General features: G+C 49.5%; 1 protein-coding gene across 20 annotated transcripts in view; it reads left to right on the top strand.

Moving 5' to 3' along the window:
- PPFIA3 (PTPRF interacting protein alpha 3) overlaps nucleotides 1-22,609 on the top strand; it is a 71,061-nt gene extending 48,452 nt beyond the window's left edge. For 5 of the 20 annotated variants that reach the window (XM_083408113.1, XM_083408100.1, XM_083408103.1 and 2 more), the window contains exons 15-30: nucleotides 1,701-1,900; nucleotides 3,774-3,996; nucleotides 5,188-5,354; nucleotides 6,156-6,301; nucleotides 7,997-8,090; nucleotides 8,988-9,069; nucleotides 10,188-10,388; nucleotides 10,525-10,587; nucleotides 12,545-12,571; nucleotides 14,201-14,376; nucleotides 15,094-15,191; nucleotides 15,325-15,500; nucleotides 17,172-17,240; nucleotides 17,338-17,509; nucleotides 18,957-19,031; nucleotides 20,832-22,609. In XM_083408113.1, the coding sequence (XP_083264239.1) occupies nucleotides 1,701-1,900; nucleotides 3,774-3,996; nucleotides 5,188-5,354; nucleotides 6,156-6,301; nucleotides 7,997-8,090; nucleotides 8,988-9,069; nucleotides 10,188-10,388; nucleotides 10,525-10,587; nucleotides 12,545-12,571; nucleotides 14,201-14,376; nucleotides 15,094-15,191; nucleotides 15,325-15,500; nucleotides 17,172-17,240; nucleotides 17,338-17,509; nucleotides 18,957-19,015 (1,953 nt within the window). In that variant the 3' untranslated portion in view covers nucleotides 19,016-19,031; nucleotides 20,832-22,609. The remainder of the gene's footprint in view (nucleotides 1-1,700; nucleotides 1,901-3,773; nucleotides 3,997-5,187; nucleotides 5,355-6,155; nucleotides 6,302-7,996; nucleotides 8,091-8,987; nucleotides 9,070-10,187; nucleotides 10,389-10,524; nucleotides 10,588-12,544; nucleotides 12,572-14,200; nucleotides 14,377-15,093; nucleotides 15,192-15,324; nucleotides 15,501-17,171; nucleotides 17,241-17,337; nucleotides 17,510-18,956; nucleotides 19,032-20,831) is intronic. The other 15 variants (XM_083408115.1, XM_083408107.1, XM_083408105.1 and 12 more) reach the window with 10 other exon arrangements.
- Nucleotides 22,610-25,718: the final 3,109 nt, after the last annotated feature.

Below are 25,718 nucleotides of genomic sequence, written 5' to 3'. Positions count from 1 at the left end.
GGATCTGCTGCCCCTGCGAATCCTGCTGCCCGAGGCAGTTGCCTCACCTTGCCTCATATGTGGGCTGGCCCTGGGGGCACCCAAAAAAAAGAGAAAGGAGTTGGTTTGGAGTGCTGGGATGGACCCTTATACCTACAGGACCGCCTCTCCTGGTATGCCCCACGGAGGACCTTAAGGTCCATAAATAGCAACACCCTAGAGGTCCCGGGCCCTAAGGAAGTTAGATTAGCCTCAACCAGAGCCAGGGCCTTTTCAACTCTGGCTCCGGCCTGGTGGAACGCTCTGTCTCATGAGACCAGGGCCCTGCGGGATCTGATTTCTTTCCACAGGGCCTGTAAGACAGAGTTGTTCCACCAGGCCTTTGGCTGAGAACCAGTTTGATTCCCTCCCCCTCTTTCTTTTTCCTTTCTCCTCCTGTGAAGAGGCTGCATCCTAATGTTTTAATGGTGTATTTTAATCTTGTTTTTTAAATTGTATTTTAATCAACTTGTTTTTATTATTGGTTGTTAGCCGCCCTGAGCCCGGTCTTGTCTGGGGAGGGCTGGGTATAAATAAAATTTATTATTATTATTACTAGCAAAGGTCTAGTGCTTGTATCACTGGATTAGAACACTTAACATTCCAGTAGGAGCCACAATTGGCAATGGTGGCAAAGGAGATTTCCAGAGCAACAAAGCTATCGCTGCCATAAACTCTTCCAGGCCCTACCACCCTCCCTGCATCCAACAATTCATTTTCGTTCCTTCTTGAACCTGTGATTTTCCATTCCCCATCTATGTCTTTTCAGTGGTGGCACTGAGAATGTGGAATGCCCTCTCCAAATGTGGAGGCCTACCAAACTCCTTCTATTTTAGTTTTCAGACATGTTCTTGTTCTGGTGTGCTTTTTAACATACGATTTTTTTAGCCTGCTAATCTGCTGTATCCTGCTTTTAATGTAGCTGTTGTTTTAAGACATCTGTTTTCATCCCGATTATCTTTTAACATTTGTCCATGTCGCTATTCTTTTTGGCGTGTTTTTATAAGGTTCTTTGTGTATGTGTGTGCATGATTTAAACAGAAAAGAGGGACGGAAATAAAGAAGAATGCTAGAACTAGACACTCTTGTGGATTCATGGCTTTAAATGGATAGTGCAATGGGGCCTGACAGGCAGTGGCGTAGCGTGGGTTTTCAGCACCTGGGGCAAGGCAAGTGATTTGCGCCCCCTAATCCATGGATTTTAGCAGGGGGCAGAGAGCTGCAAGTGCGAGCGCGCCCCCCTCAGATGTTGCGCCCGGTGCGGCCGGCCCCCCCTGCACCCCCCACGCTACGCCACTGCTGACAGGAGGAACTGTTGCTTGTGGCAGTGCAAATGGTATAGAGCAGTAGTTACATTACTTTCTCCCCTCACATTTTTTTCCTTTCTCTCTCTCTTTTCAACCTCAATTTCCACTGGACACCCGCCTGGTGAGTCTCCCTCTTGACATCGTTTTTGCGGCAAAGGCTGAGCTCACAGCAGTGCAGTGCCAGGGATCAGGGCAGGGGGTGAGGCGAGGTGAGGGCCTTGGTTTCCATAGCAACCACGGTCCCATCACCACCCAACTGAAGTCTGTGCTGCCTTTGAGGGGTTTTGCTGTTTTCTCTGGTGGGTATCCAAATATGTCACGGGGCAAATGGACCGCACCCCCTCCATTTCCCTTCTTCTTGCTTTTCCTCTGCAGGTGGAACCCTTTCAGGAGTGGGAACGCGCTCAACAGGCAGCTGGAGGCCCTTTCGAAGGCGGCTTGGACGGCTCGGATGAAGATGAGCGTGATCCTCTCTTCAGTTCAGCCGACCTGCTCTCCCCCAGTGGGCAGGCTGATGTGCAGACCTTGGCCATTATGCTACAGGAGCAGCTGGAAGCCATCAACAAAGAAATCAAGTGAGTTGTCTCGGCCCAGCCCTTTGCAGCAAGCCTGCGCAAGTATTTTCCCATGATGCACCTCTTTTCATTCCTGTCATTGAACATAGATACAGTGGTGCCCCGCAAGACGAATGCCTCGCAAGACGGAAAACCTGCTAGACGAAAGGGTTTTCCGTTTTGGAGGTGCTTTGCAGGACGAATTTCTCTATGGTCTTGCTTTGCAAGACGAAAATGTCTTGCGATTCCTGGGGGTTTTTTTCCGCTCCCCACCCCCTTTTTCTAAGGCACTAAGCTGCTAATAGCCTTTTAGCAGCTAATCCGCTAATCCCTTAAGCCTTTAATAGCCGCTAAACCGCTAATAGCGCTAATCTGCTAATGGGCTTGCTTCGCAAGACGAAAAAACCGCTAGACGAAGAGACTCACGGAACGGATTCTTTTCGTCTTGCGAGGCACCACTGTAATTGCATACTCTCCAACATTTCTCCAATGTAAATAGGGATGTCCTATTCCATAATAACAATAACAACAATAACATTATTTATACCCTGCCCATCTGACTGGGTTACCCCAGCCACTCTGGGTTGCTTCCCACATATATAAAAACATAATAAAACATTAAACATTAAAAAACATCCCTAGTCAGGGCTGCTTTCAGATGTCTTCTAAAGCTTGTATAGTTACTTATCTCCTTGGCTCGGGAAGATACCCTCCAACATTTCTCTGATGAAGATAGGAACATCCTAAGGTAAAGTGGGACGTTCTGGGATCAGTTCAGAAACTGGGATGGCTTCTGTAAATCTGGGACTGCCCCTGGAAAATAGGGACACTTGGGGGGGGGTCCTGTGATAATGCCTTGTTTATTTCTAAATTTAGGGTATTTGATTCAGACTGAGTTGATTTGGTGTTCAGGAAATCGATGGGGCTTGTTAGTCTTGACAACTAACTTTTCATATTGATTTCAGTGGGACCTCAGTGCAAGTAACTTAGTCTGGATACAACCTAGAAGTTTTGGTTTTTGTTTAAAATGCACATTATTCAGGTCATCTTAGCGTAGATTACTGATACACTGCAAGTTGTTCTGTTCTTTATGGACAGTTAATAGAGCCTTGTTTACTTGTCCAGTTGTAGCTGGTTTTGCGTGCCTCTTCTGTACCTCCGCATTGTTGGCAAGCATTGAATTTCCTATCCGGTGCTGAATTTGGCAAGCACTATATATATATATATATATATATGTGTGTGTGTGTGTGTGTATGCGCGCGCGCGCGCGCACTATATATATATATATATATATATACACACACACACACACACGGGACGTGGGTGGCGCTGTGGGTTAAACCACTGAGCCTAGGGCTTGCCAATCAGAAGGCTGACGGTTCGAATCCCCGCGACGGGGTGAGCTCCCATTGCTCGGTCCCTGCTCCTGCCAACCTAGCAGTTTGAAAGCACGTCAAAGTGCAAGTAGATAAATAGGTACCACTCTGGGGGGAAGGTAAGCAGCGTTTCCGTGCGATGCTCTGGTTCACCAGAAGCAGCTTATTCATGCTGGCCACGTGACCCGGAAGCTGTACGCCGGCTCCCTTGGCCAATAAAGCGAGATGAGCGCCGCAACCCCAGAGTCGGTCACAACTGGACCTAATGGTCAGGGGTCCCTATATATATATGCACACACCAGCAAAGGCTGAGCAAGCAGTAAGTTTCTAGAACTCATGATTGCAAATTTATTTGGGAACCTGGATTCGGAAAGCACAATAAATGAAGCAAAAGGTATTTAGATCCACTTTGTTTACTGAGTGAAGATTTCGAAAAGGGCAAGGTACAAAGAGAGAGAACAGATGGCCGTGATTATCCCAGAATTGCTCACACTTTCCCCCTCTGCTCTCCTTGCAAGGCTGATCCAGGAGGAAAAGGAATCCACAGAACAGCGGGCAGAGGAAATTGAGAGCCGGGTGACCAGCGCCAGCTTGGACGGATCCCTGGGACGCTACCGCTCAGGCACTTCCATCCCTCCCTCTGTCACCAGTTCCACTCTGGCCAGCCCGTCTCCCCCCAGCAGCGGCCATTCTACTCCCCGCTTGGCACCTCACAGCCCTGCTCGCGATGGAGAAAAAATGGTGTGTTGGGAGGTGGGCCAGGGACACAGTGGGCCTTGTCCGCTTCCTCTGTGCTTTCATTTTTGAAAGATTTCCCCTCAGGAATCTTAGTGTTGTGGGCGTTTAATCTTAAATGAGCACATGGAAGCCCCTCGTTCGCAAATGATTGGTTCGTCTGGTCCAGTATGGGGTCAGCAGAGCAGCCCTTCAAGGCCTCAGGTGGAGGGTCTTCTGGGCCTTTCTCCAGTAATCCTTCAATTAAAGATGCCAGAAAATGAAGCCCACTCAGGGGTTGTGTGCCTCAGAATAATAGAAGCCTGGGTGGCGGCTGACTGAACGACTTGTGGGCTTCCTAGAGGTATCTGGATGGTCATTGTAGGAAACAGGGTGGTCCAGTGGCATAGCCATCAACTGTCCCTTATTTGGCAGGAAACTCCCTTATCCGAGTGCCGTGTCCCGCTGCTGTCCCTTATTGATGATGTCCCTCAAATTTCCCGGGTTTCAAAGGAAGCAGCTCCTCTCCCTCCCTCCCTGCCGGCCAGGGAGGAGGGAGGCTCCATCTGTGTTTCTTGGCTGCGTTGCTCACCCAATAAGGAGTCTAAGAACGACTTGCATGCCTTGTGCTGATCAAATCAGCCACATTGCCTGGGGACTCGCCTTTGCTCAGTGCTTCCCAGCGGAGAGGTGATGGTGGTTTCCCTTGCTGCATCCCCTTTGCTGGGTTGCTGTGCTGTGGGAACCACCGCTTGAGGCTTCGTTTGGGCTGCTGGCTGGGCTTTCTGTCTTTGGCTCAGAGGGGCTCAGAAGCTGAACATACCTGTGCCCTGAAAATTCCTTATTTTGGCTGCTGATCCCTTATTTTCGAGGCTGCTGGTCCCTTATTTTCAAATCTGTAAGTTGACAGCTATGTCTAGTGGGCCTGCTCATTCGTTATGGACATGAGTAGGAACGAGATTAGGAAAGTGAGGGTGAGTGGATGAGTGGACTCCATAATGTTTGCAGCAGGCCACTGAGGCAGAATCAGGTGCTCAGGTGGTCAGGGGCACACACAGGTTCCTCAGGTGCTTTGGTTGGTTGCTGGAGTTATCAGGTTGGGAGGGTCATAAATTTGTCAGCCTCTCTTGGCTCGAGAGATTCCCAGAGTGGCAGCCTTCCCTTTTTCCTTAGCAGCACCATGCAAGTCTCTTTCTTTCTGCCTCTTTCCCCTCCCAGCAGAACCACGTTGCCAAGGAAGAGGGGCGAGGGTCCGAGGAGAAAGCCCTGGCCTTGTGCGAGCCCCCGGCTCCCTCCACCCCCCGCACGATGCGTCTTGAGCGCATGACCCAAGCCTTAGCTCTGCAGGCTGGATCCCTGGAAGACGGGAGGGACCTGAGAACCAGGTAGGTTGCAAGGGGTGGGACAGGGCAATAGGGATCTTTTAACATATTATTCAGGCCACTTCTACCAGTGTGAACATAACTGGAGCCTTTGGTCTTCCTTTGAGGTCTTCCTCCAGGTTCCCCCCTCTCATGGAGGTTTTGGGGGGGGGGCAATGAAGGAGAGAGCCTTTTCAGTTGTGGCTCTCTTCCTTGTGGAATGCTCTTCCCAGTGAGGTCCACCTGGCACTATTATTATTATTATTATTATTATTATTATTATTATTATTATTATATTGTGGGCTGTCCCGTGAATCCGCTGGATGAAATAGCGGAAGAACGTTGCCTCAGGAGAGTGAGGAAAATTCTCAGGGATGATTCACCTGCCCTTAGGCAGAAGATATAGAAGCATGATTAGTCGCACCAACAGGGTAAAGAACAGCTTCTATCCATGGGCTGTTAGGCTGCTGAATGAAAAGATAACAACAGGGCAACTAACTTTCAGGTTTGGTGGGTGTGCGTCAGTAAGACTAAGAGAGCTGAGTGGGGGGTGCTCGTGTAATCTCACTGTATACAAGTTGTACAAGTGATAATAAAGTATTTCTATCATCAATGTGGTTTTGGCGCCAGGTAAACGCGCACCTCTTTTGATGGATTATGCTTAGCAGGGGTTGGAGGTTCTCATTTTAGGGTAGGTGACTCTCTGGAGGAGCAGGCCTTTCTTATTTAGAAATAACCCCTTTATTATCCTGTCCATCTCTCTCTCTCTCTCTCTCTCTCTCTCTCTCTCTCTCTCTCTCCATCCACCTCCTTCCATTGTCACAGCCTGGGGTCCGATGCCACCAACAGCAGCCAGGACTCCTTGCACAAATCCACCAAGAAGAAGAGCATCAAATCTTCCATCGGGCGTCTCTTTGGCAAGAAGGAGAAAGGGAGGCTGGGGCAGTTGGGCCGTGAGTCCCCCTCGCTTGGTATGCCTTTCCCAACCCAGAGCCTCAGTTCTGTTGTCGTTCCCCCGCCCTCCTGCCCGCCGTCCATATCCACTTCCTGCCTTTCCCTTCAAAAATAAAATTATTTCACAAGTCCCTGTGGAACCAGGCATCAGGAACCTGTGGCCTTCCCAGTGTTGCTGGGTTGCATCTCCCATCATCACTAACCACTGACCCTGCTGGCCAGCTAAGGCTGATTGCAGCCTTGCCTGCTATGGAACCTGGCTGTTCCAACTATCAGTATTAGGAACTCGCAAAGAGATCTCTTGCCCCTCTGTCTCCCCACAAGAACGTTGCTCCTCAGTAACCTCTACTTGTGTGCTTATTATAGAATCCTTTAAGTTTCTAGCCCTCAAGATTTTTGAATCCAGTGTCGAGCCTGGCACCAAAAATTCCAGTTTTGGGGGCACATGCCAGGCCTCGGATAACCATTGTGGCCTTCTGAGCTGGGGTCCGCTTGTGAGCGCCACTGCTCTGTAGGTCTCAATCCCAGTCCGTGGGGCCCTTTCCAAATAATCATCTCATCGCAGATAGGAGGAGAAGGATGCTGTTCCTTTGCGCAAGGCTTCTGGAGGAGCTCAGGAGAGATTCATGCTGTCTATGAACTCTTCAAGAGTCTTCCATGTCATAAGGGACCATACTCACACACAACCTCTATGTCATGCAAAGGGCCTTAGCCGAGAGCAACACAACAGGACTTGGTGGGCAGCAGGTGGAGGGGACTGCTTGTTCATGGCAACCCCATTCTGCCCACTGATGCATCTCTTGCCTGTGGACCCCAAAAAACCTTGGCACTGATGATAGCAAAAATGTCCAGGGATCCCCTGTCCCATAGTTGCAGCTCCCTCTGGCCTTTGATGCTGCTTGTGCCAGAACACTCAGAAATACTAGCCCTGTTCAGGTCTTCTAAATCTCTCAGGCAGTGAGAGAGAGCGCAGAGGTGAGCATGCTAGTTCAGCGTGTGCTTCACCATCTCTGTCTCCCCAAGTTGGAGGGATAACTTCTTAAGTGGAGAACATTCCTGTAATTCCACCCCCTGTGCAGTGGCGTAGCGTGGGTTGCCAGTGCCCCGGGGCTGCACAGAGAGGGGAGGGAAATGAATGGAGTACGCATGTGCATTAAACTGCCTAACAGCGTCCACATCGCCCGGGACATCACAGGCGCAGGGTTAAGAAAAGAAGAGTCATTCCATTGTCTGAAGAGGTCACATTCTGGTTCACATGGAGAAGCTGTTCTCAATGGAGCCCAGCGACAGAAGCACAGAGCTGCTGTTCTCAATGGAGCCCAGCGACAGAAGCACAGAGCTGCATTGAGGCAGTACCGAGTGTTGACATTTTGCACCTGGTGCAACCACCTCTGTGCCCCCATGCTATGCCACTGGCCCCATGCCATTTAGAACCCTTGGAAATCGGGGTTCTAGAACACACAGGGGAACCCACACGAGCTGGAAAGGCTCCCTGTGACAGATGTCACCCCTCCAACTTGGGGGCAACAACAGCAGTTTGGGGTATAGGGCAGAACTAGCACATTCACCTTCGCCACCCCAGCTCTCTCGCATGAATCATTGGGAATGCCTGAATGGGGCTACTGCCCTCATGATGGAGGAGATTACCAGAGCAGATGGTCTAGGGTCCGCATGCCGTTCTCTGTTCGTAACTTGCCCACCTTTCTCCCTAGCTGGGACACCGTCAGACGAGATGTCGCCTGCAGATCCCCTGGGCCTCTCCAAACTGTCGGGACCAGTGGACAAAGACCGTAGGAACAAAAAGAAGTGAGACGTGGGCAGGGGTAACTGGCTGCAGGTGGCAGGGGTAGGGCAAAGGGGTGGGAGATTAGCAGGGTGAAGAGCTTCTCAGGACATGGGCTTGCGAGACCTGGTTGCGCTGGTTTGTGGATGAGTCACAAACACACCACACGCCTGCCCCCCCTCAGCTTCCTGCCTGTGAATTGAGCATGAGTGTAAGTTTTCACTTGGGCTTGTTGTGCTGATGAACAAGGACTGTACAGTCGTACCTCGGAAGTCGAACGGAATCCGTTCCGGAAGTCCGTTCGACTTCCGAAATGTTTGAAAACCAAAGCGCGGCTTCTGATTGGCTGCAGGAAGCTCCTGCAGCCATTCGGAAGCTGCGGAAGCCCTGTCGGGCATTCAGCTTCCAAAAATCGTTCAAAAACCAGAACACTCACTTCCGGGTTTCGATAGTTCAGGAGCTGATTTGTTCGGGGGCAAAAGGCGTTTGAGATCCAAGTTACGGCTACTGTAATGCCGAACTTTTAAAATTCCAAAAGGAACGCTTTGAGCATCCAAGTACATTTGCGTTGATGGCTGGATTTGGGAAAAGGGGAATTTGTAATTAATTATTTTTATTGTTGTTTCATCCATGTTTATCTCTCTCTCTTAAGACCATGGTTTTGAAGCGGCGCACAATAATATTTCCCCCCAAAAAAGATGCTGTAGAGAAAATCCAGTTAAAATTCATAATAGAAGCAGAAAAAGTTCCTTAAAATGCCCAGTAAAATAATTTTAAAAATCTTTGTCAAGCAACAGAAGTTCAAACAATATGGAACACACAGCTCTGGTCTAAGCCATGTGGGACAACCAATAGAGAATATATAATTGGACGTAGACACCCCTTGGATTTTCAGATCTTCTTATTTCTCTTTCTCGCAGGCATGAGCTGTTAGAAGAAGCTTGCCGGCAAGGCCTGCCCTTCGCTGCCTGGGACGGGCCCACTGTTGTCTCATGGCTGGAGGTAATGAGGACGGAAGAGAATGCGGGCTGCAGCAAGGAGAATTTAAACTGAGCTATGTGGATGGGGCAGAGAAGGCAGATGTTTAATCATGGGAGGCAAAGTGAAAAACAGCCCCAGTCCCAGCAGAATCTTTTGGGCACCAGTTAAAGCATGGCTAAAGGCCTTTATTCCCATGCTGCATGGCGGCAAACCCTGCTATGTCACTGAACAGATACACTCCACAAAGAGATATAGCCAAATAACTGCTGGGGGTGGGCACTGGTGGAGGAAGAGGAGTGCGGGAGGAGCAGACAGCCCCCGGCAGCGCGATCCCGGTGGGGTGCCATCGCCTCCCCTGCAGGCAGCGTGCCACGCCCCTGGGATGCGCACCAGCGCCACCCTGTCTGCTCTCTGCCCTGGTGCTGGAGCATGAAGCTCCGCCATTGAGTGGGGGGCAGTTGTCGGGACTGCAGCACATAAGGAAAGTCTGGATGATCGCCTGCCTCCAGTCCCATTCCTGATTTCCCCCTCTCCTCTCCTCCAGCGCATGGCATTTACGTTTTTAAAAAGATCACTTGCAACTTCCAAGTATTGTACAGGCTGCGGCCATTTTGCATGGGGGTTCTGTTCCCAGCCCCCATGTGTGTTGGTAGAGCATGTATGAGCACGCTCCATTCTGCCCCGCTCCCGTTCCACCCCACTCCCACTCTTGCATTCTTTTGGGCCCAAAATCAATGCGGCGATGGCGCATCAATTGGACACGCCCAAAATGGTTGCTGCCTGTATTTTTCAGTAGGGCCAAACTGGGTGTACTCTTTACACGATTAGCAATTTTAGAGCAAGCAGTTGGTGTGTTGTGCACAATTCAGACTGAGCCCCTGGTAGGGTCAAAATAGGTGAGTTTAGCCAAGACTCCTGCACCTGCCTTTTTAATGATGATGATGATGCCATTGCTAGTTTTGGTGCTTAGTAGGTCAGTTATTTTCTTAACTTTGTTTCTTAAAGGCAGACCTTTGCTAGAAGGGGAGCTGTGGGGATCTCAAACAGAGCAAAAGAAGAGAGATTTTAGGGGTTTTGCTTTCGCCAGAGCTGCATGGCCTCTCCTTAACTACCTTTCCCCTCCCGTTTGCTCTCGACAGCTGTGGGTCGGCATGCCAGCCTGGTACGTGGCCGCCTGCCGCGCCAACGTGAAGAGCGGAGCCATAATGGCCAACCTGTCGGACACAGAGATCCAGCGGGAAATTGGCATCAGCAACCCCTTGCACCGGCTCAAGCTGCGACTGGCCATTCAGGAGATGGTGTCGCTGACCAGCCCCTCGGCCCCCGCCACTTCCCGCACGGTGAGTGAGGGCCTGCTTCTTCCGTCGCCCCTTCTGCCGGAGGAGCTGAGACCAGTGAAGTTGGAATGGTTTCTTTCCTTAAAAATGATAATAATACTGATAGCCATCTTCTTTCTTTTGCTGCTGCTCTTGCTAGTCTACTGGGAACGTGTGGATGACGCATGAAGAGATGGAATCTCTCACCGCCACAACAAAGCCAGTAAGTGGCGCAGCAGTGCGCATGCTGCCTTCGTGCCCGCTTGTTTCCCTGTTCCAGGATCTTACCTTGCTGTTCCTGAGCAGCAGGCAAGACTAGCAGCTGCCTTCTTCCTCTGCATGGCATTTAGGGCATTGTGGTGGCACTGGGTATGAAGCTGAGGCGGGCGCCTTCTCAAAGCCTGATAAATGCTCGCCCGCCTTTGGGAAGAAGGCGTGAGGGCTCTGACAGGACCCTAGAGCCATTCTACTTCCTTCCTAAAGCCGATAAAGCATCTACAGTGGTACCCCGCAAGACGAATGCCTCGCAAGACGGAAAACCCGCTAGATGAAAGGGTTTTCCGTTTTTCGATGTGCTTCGCAGGACGAATTTCCCTATGGGCTTGCTTCGCAAGACGAAAATGTCTTGCGAGTCTTGAGATTTTTTTTCGCTCCCCACCCCCTTTTTCTAAGCCGCTAAACTGCTAATAGCCTTTTAGCTGCTAATCCACTAATCCCTTAAGCCTTTAATAGCCGCTAATAGCCGCTAAACCGCTAATAGCGCTAATCCGCTAAGCCACTAATAGGGTTGCTTCGCAAGACGAAATAACCGCTAGACGAAGAGACTCACAGAACAAATTAATTTCGTCTTGCGAGGCACCACTGTACCAGGCTTTGGGAAGGAGGACAGAGGGCTCTAGGACCCTTCCAGAGCCTTGTGCCTCCTCCCCAAAGCCTCCAGGCTTAAGCCAGTGCCGCAAGGGCTGTGGGAAGGGCATCAAATGTTGGCCTTGTACAGGGTGGCATATTACCAAGGTCTTCCCTTGCAGCTTCCTCTGCTGCCTGCTGCCTTTGGGGTCATCTCGCTCGAAGGAACTCTGCGGACCCTTCCTCCGAGTGGGGCATTGTGAGCAAGGCGGCCTTGGGAGAACGCCTGCGCCGCTGCCACGTTTGCGGCAGCAAATACTGTTGAAAAGCTTCAGAGCGATCAACTTTTGAACAGGCGCTTGCCAAGGCCACCATGCCCACACATGCCTTGCTCTGAGGAAGGCCCCTTCCTCATGTTAAGACACAGCTGAGTGACACGGACAGCACTTTAGCAGCCTGGCAGCTCCTTTGCTGCAGTAGCAGGGCAGTGGCAACACTCTGAAAGCCCTAAGGAGAGCAGCTGCGGAACTGGAGCTGGTGACTGCTTTGCCAGTGGTGTTGGTGGTCATATGGCTGGCCGGCCAGCAAAAAGGTGGTGGGCAGCTAGGCAGGCAGTAGAAGCAGCAGGTGGGGGCACCAATCTGCTGCCTCTTCCACCTGCCGCCTGAGGCAAGAGGCTCACCTCAACTAATAGGTGGGCCGGCCCTGTGTGTGCATATGATGGCGTTTATGCACCTGGGAGGTCAGAAGATGGCGCTTGCCTATTTCTCTGGGGACTTACTGGGTCCTTCTTGCAAGCGGACGCTATTTATCCCTTTCTCTCCTTCTGTTGTTTTTGCAAGAGTGGGTTCTGTGCTTCCTTCATGCATATAGAGGCAGGTGGAGGGCGCTTGACGATGGCACTCTAGCTTATTTCTGGTACAAATCTAGGGGGTGGACAGATCAGAAAAGTCCATAATCATTTTGTGTTGTAGGATGCCACTTTTAATGCTTTGGTGTGCTTTTTAAATAAAGACAGCTTGCAGGTCACAGGTTAGCGCACCATGTGCTAGGTTTCTGCTTGTAGGGAGCTGGTGGCGCATATGTGTGCTGTGAACAAACAGAATGATCCCAAAATATGATCCTAGCTGTATTTTAAGTGATGCAACCTATTCTGCCAAATGAGGACTCCTGTTCATTCTTCTGCATGTGCGGAGTAGGCCTGATCTGAGATCAAGTGAGACATTCTTAACTCTGAACTGTCAGTGGTCACATGTGCAAGCAAACTGTGTTTAACCCTGCCTTAACAATTCCTTTCTGCTTTCCTTCCTGCTTTCCATTTAACCTCTATCCAGGAGACAAAAGAAATCAGCTGGGAGCAGGTATGAGAGGGATCTGCACAATAGCCCTCTCTGTCCTTGCATGCCTACTTGTCTGTGGAAGAGGAGGGGGTGTGGGTTGTTTTTTGTTGTCATTGGAGAGCGTAGGGCTGGGGGAATCTGCAATACTTCAAGAGAATGGGTGGTTCTCCCATTGTGTAGATTCTCCTGTTTCAGTCTGTGGCAGAACCAACAGTTCTACCGAATTCAATGGCCATCTCCCCTTAAACCAAAAGGACTTCCCATTGTATAACACATTTAAGGATGTTCTGTGCGGTGTTTTGTTTGAACAAAATTATTAGCACAGGTGCCCTGTGTTCCACGTCTATTTAATCCGGGATGGCTGCATTTTGGGACAGAGAAAGAGCATTACAGATCTGTTTGCACCCTTTTCTTTCTTTTGTCCCTCTCATTGTATTGCAAGTATCCGCCTGCTCTTTCTATGCTTTCTGGAAGAGGCCATCTGTGATGAGATGGCGCGAGAGCTGCTTCACACACCACCAGGGATAGGGGAAAAGGTGGGGGATCCAAGACACATACCATATTTTTCGCTCTATAAGACGCACCAGACCACAAGACGCACCTAGTTTTTGGAGGAGGAAAACAAGAAAGAAAAAAAATTCTGAATCTCAGAAGCCAGAACAGCAAGAGGGATCACTGCGCAGTGAAAGCAGCAATCCCTCCTGCTGTTCTGGCTTCTGGGATAGCTGCGCAGCCTGCATTTGCTCCATAAGACGCACACACATTTCCCCTTACTTTTTAGGAGGGAAAAAGTGAGTCTTATAGAGCAAAAAATACGGTAATACTCTGCTTTGGGGAATGGGTGAAAGGGGAACTTGCCCATCTGCCCTGGGCTGAGATGCGCAAGTTCCAACAGTGCCCAGAACCCACGCCATCTTGTCACAAGAAAGAGGGGCATGTTCCGCTCTCCGGGAATCACACTGGAATTTAGGGAAAGCACTAATGTCTGTTGCTCAGGGATCTGCTACCTTCGTTGCACAGTAACATCCACTACGTCTATAAGTTGAAAAAGAAAGGGGATTAGAGAACCAATGGATTTGAAGAGCAAGTGGGCAGAAATTTTAGTTTTCCCATTTTTAGGGTGGAGAGAGGAGGGCCTGATGGTTTTTTTTTTTTTTTTTGCTGCTTTCCTACCCACCCACTCCGAAAGTTTGCACTTTTTAAATTCCTGGTTCCATTTTGTCCTGAAATGGGAAAACTAATGCTAAGGACATGTGCAGCAGTTTTGCTGAAGCTGGGCAGGTCTAGGTTCAGTACAGTATCTGGCTTGGAAGGCTCCCTAAGGGACATTATTAACAGCAACAACAACAACAACAACAACAACAACAACAATAATATACCACACTTCACCCAAAGATCTCAGCTTATTGCTTCCATGAAAGAAAGGCAGGTTATAAATGCAGTAACTAAATAAATACAATACAGTAGATGCACAGAATTCAGAAGGAAGTGTTGTCCTGAGAGAGGTGAGGGGGATTGGGGAAAGGTTTGTAACTGTGTTAATTAAACAAGCATCGCTAATTGCTCAAAGCCCAAAACATACATAGTGTGTTTGTGTGCGCGCACCTCCCTCTCACTCACACCGTCTTCCTCCCTTCTCTGTTTCCAAAGATCCTGGCGTACGGTGACATGAACCACGAGTGGGTGGGGAACGACTGGCTGCCCAGCCTGGGCTTGCCCCAGTACCGCAGCTATTTCATGGAGTCGCTCGTCGATGCCCGAATGCTGGACCACCTCAACAAGAAGGAACTGCGGGGCCAGCTCAAGATGGTGGACAGCTTCCACAGGTGAAGAAGGGGAGCCCACGGGCTTGATTGAACCTTCTGCAGATAAGACATGTGCATCCACGTTGAAAACGTAGTTTTACAGAGCAGTCTTGCACCTGTTTGCTCAGGAGCGAGGGCCTACTCCTGCACGAGAGAGCAGCCATTGTTGCGAATAAAGCTTCCTGTAATGGCTCCACACACCCGCTGCAGGGGATTCTGGGAAGGACGAGGGTGCTGAGAATAGCGATAAGCAAGCACCAAAGTGCCCACCTCCCAAATCGTTTTCTGTCTTCTGCATTAAAACCTAAAGCTTGGAAGCTTTCAAAGGGGTTCTCTGAGCATTTGACAAGAGGTTGAATTTGAACCAAGAATTTGTCCACTTGTAGTCCAGAGCTGGAATCGGCATGTGGCACCCACGGGTGGCTAACAAGGCCCCAGCTGATGCCTGTGGCACTTCAGCACCCCAAACAGTACTGGGCGGCCAGGTGTGGGAGCCGCCATTTTCATTTCCCACAATTCCCTAGAGCAAGGATGTGTCAGGGGCATTGTGGGAAATTTAAATGGCGACTCCCTGTTCCGTTGTACCCAGTCCTGAACAGAATGTTGCTGCCGCTGCCACCAGATAAACCCACCATCACCCACCAACACAGGAAAGGGGCCCCCTTGAACCCGGAGCCAGCCCTGTTTTAGCCACTTCACTTATATCTCAGGTGTAACCTCCTCTTCTATCTGTTTCAGGGTGAGCCTCCATTATGGGATCATGTGCCTGAAGCGGCTGAACTATGACCGGAAGGAACTGGAGAGAAGACGGGAAGAGAGCCAGAACCAAATCAAAGGTAGGTGTGGAACAGGAAGCAAAGGCCCAGGGTCATCCCCAAATAGTGTAAATTGGGGCAGCGACAAACAGATTGTGGGGTGTGCGGGACTGAGCTTGCTGGTAAGCCTGCCTCCTCTACCCCCCCCTTCCAGATGTGATGGTGTGGTCAAACGAGCGTGTGATGTGCTGGGTGCAAATGATTGGGCTGAAGGAGTTCGCCAACAACCTGATCGAAAGCGGGGTGCACGGGGCCCTCCTGGCCCTGGACGACACCTTTGATTGCAACGATTTGGCCCTGCTGCTGCAGATTCCTACCCAGAACACACAGGTGAGGAGCAGACCTGGGAAGGCCAGATGTGGGAAGGGGAGGACTGAGGGGGAGCCTGAGGGATGAGGCAAAATGAAGGGTGCCTCGTGCAGTGGCAAATCCTGGAGCCTTGGGTTTACCTGGCCTTGGACCTCTCTTAGGTGCCTTCAGTGTGGCAAGTGGGTTCCCCTGACTTAAGAGGGGCACACACACATGGTCCCTCTTCATCGGCCTCTGTGGCAGGTATGGGGAACACCAGTCCTAAAGGATCTAAACTGGCTCCCAATACGTTTCCGAGCACAATTCAAAGTCTTGGAAAGAGTAGGAGGGAAGTAAAAGTAAAGATATATAGGGATTAAACAACCTGGAGGAATTTGGATATGTTAGGATATAGTTCCGTTCCACCTTAAAAGGATCAGGCATAACTATTGTGTGTCACATGCCTGTTTACTTCCAGCACAGTCTGCTGGGAACTTCCGTTTATATATTGCTTTTGCTATGTTCCTGTTTGCTGGACACGAAGGGAAGCAGACATGTTTTTCCTTTGTTCCTGAACTATGCTGAATAAACGCCTGTAAATAATGCTTACACATGTCTCTGTCCGCCATGTCCGTTGTGAGAAGTTATTCACACTGCTGATAAGAACGTGCTGAGTCTCTAAATGTATCTGAGGCTCGTGTTGCTGATTGATGCTGTACCAGAGATCGCCCGGCTGCTGGCCAGTGGCTAGAGCCAGCTGGGGGCCTGCTGAATGCCCCCGTCTCCCCGGCAGTATCCCAACAGCCATTATTAGTATATGTCCATGTTTTACATTTATGTTTCGTTTTATGCATGAATGTAACAGGGTACGTATTGATGGCAAGATATAACAGAAAAGCAAATAAAAAATATTACATATTAAAATTAAAAAGTATTGGTGCTGACCTTTAAAGCCCTAAACTGCCTCGGCCCAGTATACCTGAAGGAGTGTTTCCACCCCTATTGTTCAGCCGGGACGGCCTTCTGGCAGTTCCCTCACTATGAGAAATGAAGTTTCAGGGAACCAGGCAGAGGGCCTTCTGGGTAGTGGCACACGCCCTGTTCTTCTGTTGCTGAACTACAACTATTGGTCTATTGGCCGTGCTTGCTGGGGCTGATGGAATTGGAGTTCAGCAACATCTGGAGGGTGAAAGCTTCCCCACCCCTTCTCTATGGGACCATAATGCCCTGGCCAATGAGATCCCCGGACGCGGGTGGCGCTGTGGGTTAAATTACAGAGCCTAGGACTTGATGATCAGAAGGTCGGCGGTTCGAATCCCCATGACGGGGTGAGCTCCCGTTGCTTGGTCCCTGCTCCTGCCAACCTAGCAGTTCGAAAGCATGTCAAAGTGCAAGTAGATAAATAGGTACCGCTCCGGCGGGAAGGTAAACAGCGTTTCCGTGCGCTGCTCTGGTTCGCCAGAAGCGGCTTAGTCATGCTGGCCACATGACCCGGAAGCTGTACTCCCTCGGCCAATAAAGCGAGATGAGCGCCACAACCCCAGAGTCGGTCACAACTGGACCTGATGCTCAGGGGTCCCTTTACTAATGAGATCCCCAGACTCTGTTTCTCCTCTCCTTGATACTTTGCAAGCAGAGAAGGACTAGTACCTTGTGGAGCAGTTGCAAGGGGTCAAGCCTGAAAGGACCTCCTTCTTTTTTCTCTCAATTTAGGCTCGGCAGATGTTGGAAAAGGAATTTGGGAACCTCATCACTATGGGAACCGACCGGCGGCTGGATGAGGTGAGCATCCCTTCCTTCCAGAGCCTCTGGCTTGGTGACGTATTCCAACCTTTATTCTGTGCGCCCACCTATGCATTCTTCTTTCTCTGCTTCACAGGACAGTGCCAAGACCTTCAGTCGTTCCCCATCTTGGCGGAAGATGTTCCGGGAGAAAGATCTCCGCGGTGTCAGCCCCGATTCGGCCGAGATGCTGCCGGCCAATTTCCGCACAGCCTCCGTGGCCTCCATTACCTCACCCGGGGTGCAGCTTCGTAAGATGCAGCCAGAGGGTACATGAGCCGCTGTGTGGAGAAAGCTGCTTCCCTTGCGCAGGGGCTTTGTATGGGCAGAGCGCAAAATGTCAGGAGCAGGCCTTCTTTCCCCACTTTTTATTTATTTGCATATTAAAATGCCCGCGCTGTCTTTCAGTATAAATCTCCTCAGGTTTACACGATATAAATAAAACGAACATTAGAAAAACAGTGACAAAATTAAGCACTTGCTGGTGCCAGCAATGTCTGTTTCCCGCCCTCTGCAACTCCAGGCTGCCAGCAGGCGAGAAGAAGGCTTGTGAACATGTGTAAAATGATTCACTCACTACTAAACCGTTATCCCTGTACCTCCTAATCCTTGCTCCATAACCCCAGTTCTAACCACTGTACCGACTATGTTGGCCCATTATTTGTCTTCTTCTTTGCAATGAAATTTTTATTTTTCAAAATAATAGAACTTTTAACAAGTGACTGGATAGTCTAGATATATAATCTCCACAAAAAAATTGCACTGAGTTTTCAAGCGTATACTTAAGACGTTAGTGCTTAATATAGCCTCTCTGCAGACAAATTTGAGTAGTTGGTGGGAGAGAATTGTTATCTCCTTCCCTTACATATGAAAAGAAAGGAGACCAGGTTTTAACAAAAGGTTTGCAATACCTTTTGCTACCCTTCCAAGCCCAGTTAGCTGCTCTAATATAGCCACATCCCAATTGTTGCCAGTCCATTCTTCATTCCCACTGGAATGGCAGAGACTTTGATTTGACGCTGATTTTAATGGGACCAAAGTGTGAAACAGAAGCCTGCATTGAAGTCACCAAGGTCACTGGTGCTCGTAGGGTTGCAGTGTGTCCTCTTTTTCCAGGACATGTCCTCTTTTCCAGGGGTAAAATTTCCGTCCAGGTGGATTTGTTAAATTTGCCAAAATGTCTCTGGCTATACTTTCTGGATGAGACATAGACATAACTGGTGGCTGAAGACTTGCTTTCTTCTTCTCTTCTCCTGCCTCCCTCAGCAATATATCACAGCTTCTATAGCCTACATAGAGTAGGGCAGGCATAGGCAACCTTCGGCCCTGCAGATGTTTTGGACTACAATTCCCATCATCCCTGACCACTAGTCCTGTTAGCTAGGGATCATGGGAGTTGTAGGCCAAAAGGTTGCTTATGCCTGGAGTAGGAGTATTTGGAATGAGTGTTTGTCATAGCACCCTCTTTTTTGCTCTTCAGAATATGGCGGACCTACATGTGGGGAAACTGTTGGAGGGTGTACTTTTCAGCGGTGCAGGGTGGGGTGGTAGGAGAAGAGATGGGCAGGGACAGTTTCCTGTGCCAAAACACCCAGGTACTGCACATGTGGCCATCCAGTGACTGATCTTTGAAGGCTCAGGAGCGTGAGGGCCGTTTTGTTTGATCTCTTTTGCTTTTTGTTTCCTTCATCTCCCCACCCGTGGTCCTTTTCACAGGGAACTCATTAGGTAGCCAACGGGCAGACAGTATGTCAGTGCGAACGTACTCCTGTTAACGCCAAGATGACTAAGGTCAGTATGTGCTATTGCTCTTTGACACTGACTACATACCTGCAGGGCACTGTGAAAGCAACACGTGCCGAAGCAGAGACTCATGCTCGAGAGCTAATGTGGTGTAGCACTTAGCGCATGGGTAGGCAAACTATGGCCCAGGGGCTGGATCTGGCCCAATCGCCTTCTAAATCCGGCCGGTCTGGGAATCAGCGTGTTTTTACATGAGTAGAATGTGCCCTTTTATTTAAAATGCATCTCTGGGTTATTTGCGGGGCCTGCCTGGTGTTTTACATGAGTAGAATGTGTGCATTTATTTAAAATGCATCTCTGGGGTTATTTGTGGGGCATAAGAATTCGTTCATTCCCCGCCCCCCTTCGAAATATAGCCCGGCCCCCCACAAGGTCTGAGGGACAGTGGACCAGCCCCCTGCTGAAAAAGTTTGCTGACCCCTGACTTAGCTTTTCTGATGTAGACCAGGGAGACCTGGATTCAAGTCTCTCCTCAGTCCCAGAGCACCCAGGGCCACCTTGGGCCAGCCTAACCTGCCTTGGAGGCTTGTTGTGAGAATAAAGGGGGTGGAGGACAAGTCCATACAGTGGTACCTCAGGTTAAGAACTTAATTCATTCTTGAGGTCTGTTCTTAACCTGAAACTGTTCTTAGCCTGAAGCACCACTTTAGCTAAGGGGGCATCCCGCTGCACCGACGCTGCCGCACGATTTCTGTTCTAATCCTGAAGCAAAGTTCTTCACCCGAGGTACTATTTCTGGGTTAGCAGAGTCTGTAACCGGAAGCATCTGTAACCTGAAGCGTATGTAACCCAAGGTACCACTGTATTTGGTTACAAGGAAGGAGATTCTAACTAAACATGAGGAAGAACTTTCTGACAGCAAGAGCTGATAAATAGTAGAATATACTGCTTTGGGAGGAGGTGGACTCTCCTCCCTTGGAGAGGTTTTTAAGCAGAGGTTGGATGGCCATCTGTCAGGGGTGCTTTAGTTGAGATTCCTGCATTCCTTGCGGTTGGGCTAGATGACTGTACAGTTCTACAATTCTGTGGTTCTGTGGTGCCACAAGTCCTTTGGAGGAGTGCTAAAAGCAAATCTAATAAAACACCCCTCTTCCAGAACTGTCTCCAGGGTCCAGTTCACAGCTGATGGGACAATCATTAAAGGAGAGGAACAGGCTGGCGATGATGATGATAATAATAATAATAATAATAATAATAATAATAATTTATTATCTGTACCCTGCCCATCTGACTGGGTTTCCCCAGCCACTCTGGGCGGCTTTCAACAAGGATTAAAAATACATCAAAATGTCACACATTAAAGACTTCCCTGAACAGGGCTGCCTTCAGATGTCTTCTAAAAGTCTGATAGTTGTTTATCTCTTTGACATCTGATGGGAGGGCGTTCCACAGAGCGGGCGCCACTACCGAGAAGGCCCTCTGCCTGGTTCCCTGTAACTTGGCCTCTCTCAGTGAGGGAACCGCCAGAAGGCCCTCGGAGCTGAACCTCAGCATCTGGGCAGAACGATGGGGGTGGAGACACTCCTTCAGGTATACTGGGCCGAGGCCGTTTAGGGCTTTAAAGGTCAACACGAACACTTTGAATTGTGCTCAGAGTCAGCGAGGGTGAAGTAGCATCGGGAGCGTGTTGGTGGGGGGCCGGATCGAAAGGGCGGGCAGGTTGGCTTAGGCCTGCAGGCTAGGGGTTCCCCGTGGTTACTTTAGAAAAAGGAAACTTGCTGTTTCAGTAGTGCAGACGCCCGTTCGTTCTGCCCCCGAGGCAATAACGCCGCTTCTTCTTCCGCGCAGATGCCGCCCCCGAGTGCATCTGGCCGCCACCACGCCTTGGACAGGAGGACTCCCCGCCACCGCTGCCCCTTCCTCATCATGTGCGCCAATCCAGACTGTGAGGAGCCGCTGCTGTTGTCAAGAAGGAGAAAACGGGACCACGCGGGGAGGCTGGAGAGAGGGGAGGAGAGGGAACGAACGAGCTCCCCCCCCCATCCCACCCCTTCCTCCTAGCAGCAGTGGCTTGTGCTCTCTGGCAAACCCTCGAAGGACTCAAGCTGAGGAGGGGGCCCGTCCCCAAGTCTGCAGGGGCTGCGGGCCTCCGCCTCTGGTGTCTATTTATTGTTGTTGTCGTTCCAGGCAGGGGCATAAGAATGTGAAAGAAAATATACGCCCAGCCCTGCCCACCCCACTCCTCCACGGCAACCTGAGCGTCTCCCTGTTCTGATTCCCAGTAGATCCAGGGGCATCTTGCATCGCCCTCCTGTTGCCACGGATCGGACTGACCAGCCCAGCTGCCCTCCTTTCCCTGCCCTCCTAAGGGTGCTAAACGTCCATTGGCACTTTTTTTTTTTTTACTTTTGGGTTTTTTCTGCCTTGCTGCTACAAAGGTGTACCTGGTTCCAGCTCGCGGCTGCCAGGAGGAGGTTGCTGCTCACGTTAACTCTCCTGCCCCTCTTCTCAACGAGAGCGGGGAGAAGAGGGTGGAGGGTGGGTGGGTGGCGGCGCGGGTACGAGGGGGGCCTGGTTTCCCTCCCTCCGCTCCGGACTCTGGGAAATGTGAAGAGAAGAGCTGGCGGATAAAGAGCCAGGGCTCACCCGCAGCAGCTACTTGAAAATCGCAGAGCTCTGAGCTGGGGACGCTTGTATACTTTGCTGCTGCCTTTGCCCAGAAGCGGCTGCATCTTGGCACAGGCGAATCCCCTTTTAAAAACAGCTTCCATCTTTTTCTCGCCCGGCCACCAAGATGCAGCTCGCTTTCCCTCCGAGACGAAGGGCCAGGGATTTTGATGTGAGATGGAGAGGGCGGTGGGACACCCCCCCCCCCAAAAAAAAACCACCACACACCTATCCACACTATAATCCCGGCTCAGTGGTAGGAGAAAACTGTATCCTAGCCAACAGTGGGCTCTTTTCTTTCTTTCTCTAAAGAGGAGCAGGGAGTCAGGATTTCAGGTTTGAGATGCTGAGGGAGATCTCAGCCTGGGGTGGGCAATTGAACTCTGGACTTTTACAATATGGCACACAGACCCCCCCACCCCTCCCTCCAAGACTACTGTAATATAAGAGTTGTATTTTCTGTGTATATCTGTGCTGTGGAATCTTGTGTAAATTGAATTTCTTTTTCGACCGCCGTTACAAGTTCTCTGTTAATTTAATAATGTGTCCTTCTCTCCCCCCCACCCCCTCCCCCCTGCACGCCCATAATTTTCATTTGATGTTTATATTTTCTGCCTTTTTTGTTTTTGTTTTGTTTTTGTTTCGTTTTTTTTTCCTGGGGAGGGTGTGCGGGGGTGAGGGGCAAACCAAAGGGGGTTGTTTTGCATGAAAGTGGGGAGGGTGGGGGAGAAGAAGAAGAAAAAAAAATACAACCTTGACAAAAAAAATAATTAAAAAAAATAATTCTTATCAGGGAGATTGTGAGGGGCAAACAGGAAGCGGAGGTGGTGCAGAAGAGATCTCCTGCTCACCTCAACTCCAGTTTACCTCAAGGTGAAGGGGAGAGGATGGCGGGGCCGCAGTGGAGCGAGTGATAGGAAATGTTTAAAAAAAGAAAAAGAAAAAAAAGTTTGAAAAGATTTTCTAGGATCTCCAGATTTTTGTTTAATTCGACAGCAAGCACTCTCTTCTGAACAACAAGGATCTCTCTTACTAGGCAACACCCCCAAAATGTTGTTCTCTGTCACAGTCTTTATAAGCTCCCAAATCTTCTATATTCTAGTGAGACCAGCCAAAGTCTGAGGGAAATTACTACGATGCCAAGACTGCGATCCGAACCCTACTTGCCTGAGAGTCAGACCCGTTGATTTCAGGGCAGCCCTAACGATTTGTCTACTCAGAAGTAAGTTCTGGTAGCAACCACATTTGGGGCCCCTGCAATGCCACCAATGTCGCCCAGCGTTGTGATTTTTAATCATTGGTGCAATATTGCCCTCGTTCAGGGGTATCTCGAATCCTGGCTACAACTTGCATTTGGTTGCCTAATGAACTTCGTTTGATTGGTATCCTACCTCCAGCTGCCATAACTGAACCACAGGATTGCTTTAGAACAAAAAAGAACCTGAGATGGGGTTTTTGTGGCCAGGAGTTTGGTTCAGTTCTCAGCGGCTCCCATTGGAGTCTATAGGAATGAGTTCCATTTTAGGACATAGCTGAGGGTGCAAAAAACAACAACACCCAGGAAACTGGGTTGAACTTTTCTTCGCTGTGTTTCTGAACAAACACTTTTATTTCCTCCCCTGTTAATGAACAGCTGCTTTTCCTTCCTGTTTGGATTTAAACAAAAATAAAATTGTGCCCTTGGAAACGCCATCACCACAGGAGCAGAAAATAGCCTCCACTGCCAAGGTACACAGATATGCTTTGCAAAAATAAAAAAATCCGCCCCGGGCTTTTTGCACCTTAAAGGCCCCTCCCTTTGCAACCACACCTCTGTCCATAAGGAAGTTGAGTGTTTTGCCAGGTTTTCTATAAAGAGAAGTTATTGGGTTGTGTCTGCCCAATCCATAGCAAGTCTTCTGGGTCCATGTGGCATCAAGGACGTGTGGTCTGCTTATTTAGGGAGCATTTGCAGGATAATTGGGGCAACAAGCCATTTCAGCGTGTCTCCATCCCCCTGCCAGGGCCTTGCATGGATCCAAGATCCTATGGAGAACAAACAAGGGAAGGAGGGAGAGGGAGGTGACTTGAAGCCAAAATCAGCCCAGATTTTGAGACTTGCTCCTTCTGGGGAAACATCAGCACCTGGGCACCTATTTCATAGAATCATAGAATCATAGAGTTGGAAGAGACCACAAGGGCCATCGAGTCCAACCCCCTGCCAAGCAGGAAACACCATCAGAGCACTCCTGACATATGGTTGTCAAGCCTCTGCTTAAAGACCTCCAAAGAAGGAGACTCCACCACACTCCTTGGCAGCAAATTCCACTGTCGAACAGCTCTTACTGTCAGGAAGTTCTTCCTAATGTTTAGGTGGAATCTTCTTTCTTGTAGTTTGGATCCATTGCTCCGTGTCCGCTTCTCTGGAGCAGCAGAAAACAACCTTTCTCCCTCCTCTATGTGACATCCTTTTATATATTTGAACATGGCTATCATATCACCCCTTAACCTCCTCTTCTCCAGGCTAAACATGCCCAGCTCCCTTAGCCGTTCCTCATAAGGCATCGTTTCCAGGCCTTTGACCATTTTGGTTGAACTGACACAAGTCACAAAGGCGAATGAGCTCACATCCCATAGAACCTAAATTAAATTATCGAGAGGAAGGTGTGTTCACATTCGCCTCTTCAAACAGCAGTAGTTTACTCCTGTGTTAACTTCAGCGGTAAAGTACCTCACTTCTGTACTATTCACACTAAGGGGACTAAACTACGGCTCATCCACACTTACCTTTCCCCTACGATTCCTAGGCATCCCAGCCCACTTTTTAAAGCTCTTTGTCTGAGCACTTCCCCCCCCCCAACCCCGACACTTTCCCCACAAAACCCCCCTCTCCTTACCTCTGAATTGGAACGAATGGCAATTTGGGTTTCCCATGGATTTCGGTTTGCTCTGATTCAGTGGTATAGAGCGAGTGGCCACAGGGAAAGCGCCACGGCCAAATAAATACTTAAATAAATAAAAGTGCTCAGGCACAACTCTTTCAAGGGCAAACCCGTGCCTAGAAAGGCAACACAAGAGGAAGTCTGGATGAGCCCCCTGTCTGCTTTGCCCCCACCACATGAAGGAGAAAAGTGGAGGTTCTTCCATATTTTCCTGCCTCGCTTGAGGGAAGAATTTGTCTGCCTTTAGAAAAAGACATTCAATTTGGCAATTTTTGTCGGTGGTGGGACAGGAATGGTGCTGTTATTCCTGAATTCTTTGCCCTGCCTCTTTCAAACAGCAGTAAACCCACCAATGAATCTTGCAGTAGTCCATTTATTATTGAACTCCTGGTTAAGAGTGAGTCAGAGAGACAGCAATTAGGATCGCACCCAGCAATTGACCCACCAGGAAAATACCAATGTGAAGGCGTTCTGTGTATCTCCAGTTTAAAAGGCTGACCATTTTTTTATCGTCTGAATTTTTTTGGAGGGGGGCAGTGCAGAGACATTGGACTCAAGCCATTAAAAGAGGGGAGGGGGAGCTAGCAGAGGAAAGTATTTTGAGAACGCGTTAAAGGTCCCAGTCAGCAAAGCACTGCCTACTATTGCCTATGATGTGTGAATGAGAATATTGAGATTTTAACAAGGATACAGCATTGTATGTCTGGAACTCAGTGCTTTTTTTTCTTAAAAAAATGTTTAGGGGTACTCTCACTTTCCTACTTATACTGATATACTGCCCCTCAGTGAGGCCAATCTTAGATTCACAAAATGTTTAGGGGTATGCATACCCAGAAAAAAAGCACTGCTGGAACTACAGTGGTATCTGGTTAAGAACTTAATTCATTCTGGAGGTCCGTTCTTAACCTGAGGTACCACTTTAGCTAGTGGGGCCTCCCGCTGCCGCTGCGCGATTTCTGTTCTAATCCTGAGGTAAAGTTCTTAACCCGAGGTACAGTGGTAGCTCGAGTTACATACACTTCAGGTTACATATGCTTCAGGTTACAGACTCCGCTAACCCAGAAATAGTACCTCAGGTTAAGAACTTTGCTTCAGGATGAGAACAGAAATCGTGCTCTGGCGGCACAGTGGCAACAGGAGGCCCCAT

The sequence above is a fragment of the Podarcis tiliguerta genome (assembly GCF_965153285.1).
Source record: "Podarcis tiliguerta genome assembly, chromosome: 13".
Classification (NCBI taxonomy): domain Eukaryota; kingdom Metazoa; phylum Chordata; class Lepidosauria; order Squamata; family Lacertidae; genus Podarcis; species Podarcis tiliguerta.
Note: the sequence above shows the minus strand (reverse complement) of the source record. Positions and strands in the feature narration are given on the sequence as shown.